At 61.1% G+C, this 8,219-nt stretch overlaps 1 protein-coding gene across 1 annotated transcript in view; it reads right to left on the bottom strand.

Annotated features, from left to right (window-relative positions):
- Positions 1 to 4,165, bottom strand: part of CARMIL1 (capping protein regulator and myosin 1 linker 1) — a gene marked incomplete at its 5' end in the record, with an annotated part of 96,541 nt that extends 92,376 nt beyond the window's left edge. The window contains 1 exon segment of the mRNA XM_014593331.1: positions 4,068 to 4,165. Within this exon segment, the coding sequence (XP_014448817.1) occupies positions 4,068 to 4,165 (98 nt within the window).
- Positions 4,166 to 8,219: the final 4,054 nt, after the last annotated feature.

Genomic DNA, 8,219 nt, shown 5'->3' with positions numbered 1-8,219 from the left:
CCCCCCTAAAAGGAAAAATCTCAAAAAAAAAAAAAAAAAAAAAAGAATATACTTGGGCCAGACCCCATGGCCCAGTGGTGTAGGAAGCTGGTTCCCACACGGCCAACCACAGTTCGAGTCCTGGTCCCAGCAGCTGGAGAAAGCACGCCAGGCGCCGTGTCCAAGCCCCAGTCCCAGCTAAATGGAGGAATGGCGGAGGAAGGGCTACTCGTGCCTAAGCTTCGTCGGGCGGGCTTCCCTCTCCCTCTGTGACAAGCACACACGCCTCCTGGCAAATTAAAGGGAAAAAATAAGGAGGAAACGGTGGCTCCAACAAAACATAAAAGACGCACATGCGCCCGCACCCGCATTCAGGTCTGTCAACATCTCAACCGAGAGAGCAGTAAAATGCCGCAACAGGTCCCCCATCGCCATAAAGTGCCATGAGACACTACCAGTTTCCTAAGAATACGTGCCCTGCTCACTTCTCTCACCACCCCCAGGGTTCCCCTCACAAACTGGGGGGTCCCCAAGCTCAACCCCCGCACAAGCAAAGCCTGCCCCCAGCAGGAGACGCCTGCGGAAATGCCCAGCACCGACGCGAAAATAAAACAGGCTTTGTTGACATGCTCAGATTGCCACCCTAAGCCGGGAGCATTACCGCACTGCAGGGATGTTCCATCAAAGGGGCTGACCCCATGGTCTGTGAAGGGACCAGACCTCACAGGGTGACTAATGCCAGGCGCATGTGAGTGCACGCCCCAAGTCCTGCCGGGAAGGAGAAACGGAGAGGGGCCTGCAGCGTGGCCTCCCCCAGGAGGTACTTCCTCCCTCTCGCCCTCTGCAGCCTGGCCTCCCCCAGGAGGTACTTCCTCCCTCTCGCCCTCTGCAGCCTGGCCTCCCCCAGGAGGTACTTCCTCCCTCTCGCCCTCTGCAGCCTGGCCTCCCCCAGGAGGTACTTCCTCCCTCTCGCCCTCTGCAGCCTGGCCTCCCCCAGGAGGTACTTCCTCCCTCTCGCCCTCTGCAGCCTGGCCTCCCCCAGGAGGTACTTCCTCCCTCTCGCCCTCTGCAGCCTGGCCTCCCCCAGGAGGTACTTCCTCCCTCTCGCCCTCTGCAGCCTGGCCTCCCCCAGGAGGTACTTCCTCCCTCTCGCCCTCTGCAGCCTGGCCTCCCCCAGGAGGTACTTCCTCCCTCTCGCCCTCTGCAGCCTGGCCTCCCCCAGGAGGTACTTCCTCCCTCTCGCCCTCTGCAGCCTGGCCTCCCCCAGGAGGTACTTCCTCCCTCTCGCCCTCTGCAGCCTGGCCTCCCCCAGGAGGTACTTCCTCCCTCTCGCCCTCTGCAGCCTGGCCTCCCCCAGGAGGTACTTCCTCCCTCTCGCCCTCTGCAGCCTGGCCTCCCCCAGGAGGTACTTCCTCCCTCTCGCCCTCTGCAGCCTGGCCTCCCCCAGGAGGTACTTCCTCCCTCTCGCCCTCTGCAGCCTGGCCTCCCCCAGGAGGTACTTCCTCCCTCTCGCCCTCTGCAGCCTGGCCTCCCCCAGGAGGTACTTCCTCCCTCTCGCCCTCTGCAGCCTGGCCTCCCCCAGGAGGTACTTCCTCCCTCTCGCCCTCTGCAGCCTGGCCTCCCCCAGGAGGTACTTCCTCCCTCTCGCCCTCTGCAGCCTGGCCTCCCCCAGGAGGTACTTCCTCCCTCTCGCCCTCTGCAGCCTGGCCTCCCCCAGGAGGTACTTCCTCCCTCTCGCCCTCTGCAGCCTGGCCTCCCCCAGGAGGTACTTCCTCCCTCTCGCCCTCTGCAGCCTGGCCTCCCCCAGGAGGTACTTCCTCCCTCTCGCCCTCTGCAGCCTGGCCTCCCCCAGGAGGTACTTCCTCCCTCTCGCCCTCTGCAGCCTGGCCTCCCCCAGGAGGTACTTCCTCCCTCTCGCCCTCTGCAGCCTGGCCTCCCCCAGGAGGTACTTCCTCCCTCTCGCCCTCTGCAGCCTGGCCTCCCCCAGGAGGTACTTCCTCCCTCTCGCCCTCTGCAGCCTGGCCTCCCCCAGGAGGTACTTCCTCCCTCTCGCCCTCTGCAGCCTGGCCTCCCCCAGGAGGTACTTCCTCCCTCTCGCCCTCTGCAGCCTGGCCTCCCCCAGGAGGTACTTCCTCCCTCTCGCCCTCTGCAGCCTGGCCTCCCCCAGGAGGTACTTCCTCCCTCTCGCCCTCTGCAGCCTGGCCTCCCCCAGGAGGTACTTCCTCCCTCTCGCCCTCTGCAGCCTGGCCTCCCCCAGGAGGTACTTCCTCCCTCTCGCCCTCTGCAGCCTGGCCTCCCCCAGGAGGTACTTCCTCCCTCTCGCCCTCTGCAGCCTGGCCTCCCCCAGGAGGTACTTCCTCCCTCTCGCCCTCTGCAGCCTGGCCTCCCCCAGGAGGTACTTCCTCCCTCTCGCCCTCTGCAGCCTGGCCTCCCCCAGGAGGTACTTCCTCCCTCTCGCCCTCTGCAGCCTGGCCTCCCCCAGGAGGTACTTCCTCCCTCTCGCCCTCTGCAGCCTGGCCTCCCCCAGGAGGTACTTCCTCCCTCTCGCCCTCTGCAGCCTGGCCTCCCCCAGGAGGTACTTCCTCCCTCTCGCCCTCTGCAGCCTGGCCTCCCCCAGGAGGTACTTCCTCCCTCTCGCCCTCTGCAGCCTGGCCTCCCCCAGGAGGTACTTCCTCCCTCTCGCCCTCTGCAGCCTGGCCTCCCCCAGGAGGTACTTCCTCCCTCTCGCCCTCTGCAGCCTGGCCTCCCCCAGGAGGTACTTCCTCCCTCTCGCCCTCTGCAGCCTGGCCTCCCCCAGGAGGTACTTCCTCCCTCTCGCCCTCTGCAGCCTGGCCTCCCCCAGGAGGTACTTCCTCCCTCTCGCCCTCTGCAGCCTGGCCTCCCCCAGGAGGTACTTCCTCCCTCTCGCCCTCTGCAGCCTGGCCTCCCCCAGGAGGTACTTCCTCCCTCTCGCCCTCTGCAGCCTGGCCTCCCCCAGGAGGTACTTCCTCCCTCTCGCCCTCTGCAGCCTGGCCTCCCCCAGGAGGTACTTCCTCCCTCTCGCCCTCTGCAGCCTGGCCTCCCCCAGGAGGTACTTCCTCCCTCTCGCCCTCTGCAGCCTGGCCTCCCCCAGGAGGTACTTCCTCCCTCTCGCCCTCTGCAGCCTGGCCTCCCCCAGGAGGTACTTCCTCCCTCTCGCCCTCTGCAGCCTGGCCTCCCCCAGGAGGTACTTCCTCCCTCTCGCCCTCTGCAGCCTGGCCTCCCCCAGGAGGTACTTCCTCCCTCTCGCCCTCTGCAGCCTGGCCTCCCCCAGGAGGTACTTCCTCCCTCTCGCCCTCTGCAGCCTGGCCTCCCCCAGGAGGTACTTCCTCCCTCTCGCCCTCTGCAGCCTGGCCTCCCCCAGGAGGGGCTTCCTCCCCCTCTCTCTCTCTCGGGCAGGCCCGTGCACCACATGGCAATCCCAAACAGGTTTAATTAAATATTTAAACCAAAATGAGATGAATATTTTTAACGTAAACATAAGACCTTACAGGTAAAGTCATATAATCAGCCCCACACGGGAGACAACAAACAAGCCCCACTAAGGATCAAACTTGATTAATATGGAACAGGTTCTGGGGCCAGCAGGTGGTCAAGGCGCTGGACTCCCACATGGCTGACTGTGGTTCGAGCCCTAGATCCAGCAGCTTGAGAATCACACCAGGTGTGTGAGCATGAGTGCCCAAAATCCCAGGAGAACGGAGCAAAAGAAATTGTGGTGTGGCCATTCCCACAAGAGGCGGATTCTCTCTCTCTCTCTCTCTCTCTCTCTCTCTCTCTCTGGCAAGCGCACATGCCCAATGGCAAAAACCTGAAATACATAAACAAGAACCTTAAAAAAGAAAGAGAATAGGCCTTGAGAGAGGATCTAAGGGTAACAGCCAGCCACAAATTTTGACCTCCGACTTAAATGACCTTCCTTCTGACACGGAACTCCGACTCAGCAAAGACACCTGGGGGAGAGAGCTGACCCACACACGCAGCCCAGCGCAGAGCTGCGTGGAGACCAGGCAGCGGACGGGGGGGCAGACACCCCTGCGAGCGCCTCCGCGGAAGGAAGAGCAACCTACCAGCACTTTGTTCTCAACTCTGTCTCCTCTCACTTCCAGCTTCACTCTCTTCTTCACCACAATTTTTGTCTTTCTGCCAATAACATCCTTTATGCTTTCTGGAAAAAAAGGGATCATTCCATTACGTTCTTGTGTTAACAAGGAGGGCCGTGTGGGGAGAACGGCGACGGGGTGTGCGTGGGGGTTCACTGCCGTAGGCTCTCGTAACTTGCTTGTCTGCACACGCCTGGTCGCCGACAGCCGCCGAGAAGGGGCATCTTTGTCGCGCCTCACCCGGTGCAGAGGCCGAGACGTGTACGATGGTGTACGACCTAACGCCAGCCCGACACGGTGCGACGCAACCTCCCTGGGAAAATGGGATCCACGTCCGGGAAAGCGAGCCACGCGGTGGCACGGGGATAAGGGCTGTGCTGTGGAAGCCGGGGTTGACATGGCAGACCATGGTTCAAATCCCAGGTTCAGCTTGAAAAACACACCAGGCGCACGTGCGTGTGCACCTGAGACCCTGACAGGAGATGGAAGAAGACCACCCGACCACGTCTCAGTGAGGTACCCTCCTACTCTCACTCGCCCTCTGGTGAGCACGTGTGCCCTCTGGCAATAAGAAAAAACTTAGGGGAACCAGCAGTTAGCATAATGGCTATGTCGCTGGACTCCCACGTAGTCGACTGTGGTTCGTGTCCTGGACCCAGTGGCTTAAAACTCACGCTGGGCGCGCGTGCATGCATGCCCATGATCCCGAGAGGAGAATGGAGGAGAAGGGATTGCAACATGACCATCCCCCCGTGGGGGAATGATTTCTCGTTTTCTGTCTCTATGTCTCTCTCTGTCTGTCTGGCGAGTGCACGCGGCGCCCTACAGCGAAAATCTCTCCAAGGGAAAAAAAAGAAAAAACTTAGAATTTAAAATGAAATGTTCAACAAGTACAGGTGAGCGAGGTGCACCTATTCTGAAGCCCATGCAGTTTTTCCTAATACGCACTTCCCACGAATTCTATGAAGAGCTGCAGACGGTGAGCGCAGCAGGGACTCAAACTCCCTCAGCCCTCGGGGTGAGCCTGGCCCCTGCAGCCTGGGGCTCGCCAGGGGCCACATGCAATTACCACTTCCACGGGGTCCCTGTACAGAGTTGGAAATGTGGCAAAGCAGCAGAGCTGGGCCGAATGCTGCAGCCGGAGAAGGGACCCGTGGCCAGTGGCCTCTTCAAAAGCATCAGGCACAGCCCCCAGAGGGTTTAAAGGGCATGGAGAGGGAGGAGCCCAGAGAAGGGGAGGCCTGGGAATTCGGATGGTGGCAGGAAAGTCTTGGGCCTCCCCCGACTACCCCAAGCAGAACTGCCCCAAATCCAAGTCGTCACCCTCTGGCCACCACGATGCTAGAAACCTAGCATCTCTCTAACCCCCTGCCACCAGGGGTCAGCCACCAGCCTGCCCTGCGTCTGCCTCCTGACCCCACATTGAGGGGCATGGCATCTCTCACGGAGAGCAAGGCCTGGGCTTCCCATGTCAGCTGTGTCACCCCCATACCACAGGGCCCCTTCCTGAACCACCAGTGTGACCGTGTCACTCCTGGTCTGCAGAGCGGTCAGGCCGGGGAGACCCAACGCTCCCGGCTGGCCACTGGAGGTCACTCACATCTCCGGCTTCAGTGCTCAGCACACACCTGCAGACCCATCCCCCAACGTGACCCACCACGGCCAGGATGTCACAGCCACAACTCTCTCCTGGGACACCCTTCGCCTGGTCTCGCCCTGGTCACGATCTACAGGCCTTCAGACCCCTGCCCTGCGCTCCCAGAACCCATGTGCTGTGCCCGGTTCGTTCACGAGTTCCACACACACAGACAGGGACGTGTGGCTGGGTCTCCACCAGGTGCCACGTGGAGACGGCCCCTGCTGGGCCAGGCCACTACCAGCCGGTGGAGGCCCTCGGAACGTGCACAGGACGTGGCTCATGGGTCAGCGTGCACACAGACTCTTGGGAAAGGAGCCCCAGAGTGGAACAGATCCGTCTCCAACAGACCATGCAGGACGGCTCACTGGGCCACAGGGCTGTGGGACTCGCGTTTCTATCCCCGGAGTGTGCTTTGCTTGGATTTGATGACACACACTGAACGAAGCATGACACGCAGTTTGGCAAATCCGCTGATGGGAGGGTCGACGCGCTCCTCCTAGGGACACACCATCACACAAGTCTAGGGACAGTGGGGGGTGGGGGCACAGTGGCATGGAGAACGGCCCAGAAACGAGAAAGTACAGCCCATCCGAGGGACAGAGGGAGCAGCCCGGGGCAGACCATGTGGGGCGCTCACAGTGCTGTGGGTTCTGTGTCCCCATGCGGGTCCTGTCTCTCCAGACTGGAGACAAGCACCAGCTTCGCCCGGGGCCCTGCCCTGAGGAGGACCGAGGAGGAGCTGTGGGGGGGCATCTGGCATCTGACTCTTCCCTCAGAATCTGCGAGGATGGGCTGGGAAGCGCTGTGCACAGGGTGAGAGCAGCTACCTCCAAGTGGCAACGAGAGCGACATCCCGTCCTGTGCACTGAGGTTTTCTCCACAGAAGGCCCCTGCAGGGCAGGGTGGCTGCAGAGCAGGATCACTGTGCCAGCCTGTCCCTGCTGCAGGGTAACCAGGACCTCTTCCAGGCAGCCTCCAGGCCTCCTGGGTCTCAGGAGGTACTTACACGGCCCACGGGATCGGGAGGCTCAGCACTGAATCAGCTGCCCGGACTCCACGGGGCAGGCCTGCCCCTGAACTGTCCCGGGGCCGCTGCTCCCCGGGTGAGGGGAGGGAAAGGCTCCCAGAACTGGACTGGCCACTCCCCAGCAGAGACTGAAGCCTTCTCTCAAGCAGAGTAGTTGGCAGGCCAGGGGACAGACAGTCTGGGACCCAGGGTGGCCACAAGGCGTGTGAACAACTCCACACTCGATGGGATTCCAGCAAAGGGTCAGGCTGTGATGCGTCCAAACCCACCCGCCACAGCTTCTCACCCAGAGGTGACCCACGGGGGGGAGGGGGAGAAGAGGGCCCGCCACACACCAGCCTGGCCTGCAGACAGTGGGGGAGCCCGACAGCAGAGTGGGGATCAGTCTGGGTCCGAACACAACCACACTCTCCGATGTACACACCTGGGTGCATGTGCACACTGGACTACACACACACACACCTGGGTACACACACACCTGGATAAACACACACCTGGGTGCATGCACACACACATACCTGGGTGCGCACACACATGCACACACCTGGATACATGCACACACTGGGGTACACACACACACACCTGGGTGCACACACACACCTGGATACACGCACACACCTGGGTACGCGCACACACATCTGAGTACGCGCACACACCTGGATATGTACACACACACCTGGGTAAGTGCACACACACCTGGGTGCACATGCACACACGGGGTATACACACATACCTGGGTGCACACACACACTTGAGTACACATACACACCTGGGTACACACATCTGGGTATGTGCACACACACTTGGGTACAAGCATGCACACCTGGGTACAAGCACACATACCTGGGTACGCGCCACTCACACCTGGGTACAAGCACACACACCTGGGTACAAGCACACATACCTGGGTACGCGCCACTCACACCTGGGTACAAGCACACACACCTGGGCACAAGCACACATACCTGGGTACAAGCACACACACCTGGGTACAAGCACACACCGGGGTACACGCATGCACACCTGGGTACAAGCACACACCGGGGTGCGCACACACACCTGGGTGTGCACAGGCTGGGACACTGGGTTTTCGGAATACTCTCCCACCCTAACTCAGTTCTGCCATTTTAACCCTTCAGAGAATTAAGTTAAATCCCAGCACTTAAAAACCCACCCCCTTCCCCAAAAAACAATCCTCAAGGGACTCAAACCAGTGCCACCTTGCACGGGGTACCTCATTGGGAAGTTCCCTAATAGGTCCCAGGTAGGGAGGCTCGGCAGGTTAACTACTATTAAAATAAGGCTTTTCTCATTAACCCTCAATTTCCCGGCCCAAGTTTGCGTCAGCCCATAAGTAACCCTTTCGCTCCCAGCTCGCTGCGCCAAGCCACGCCTCGCCCGGCCCAGTCCTGGCACCAGACTCTCCCCTCCCCCCGTCTGGCTGCGGGGGACG

Source organism: Tupaia chinensis, unplaced genomic scaffold, assembly GCF_000334495.1.
Source record: "Tupaia chinensis unplaced genomic scaffold, TupChi_1.0 Scaffold140356_1, whole genome shotgun sequence".
In the NCBI taxonomy this organism is placed as follows: Eukaryota; Metazoa; Chordata; class Mammalia; order Scandentia; family Tupaiidae; genus Tupaia; species Tupaia belangeri.
The sequence above is the reverse complement of the archived record's forward strand: the minus strand, read 5'-3'. Positions and strand labels throughout refer to the sequence as shown.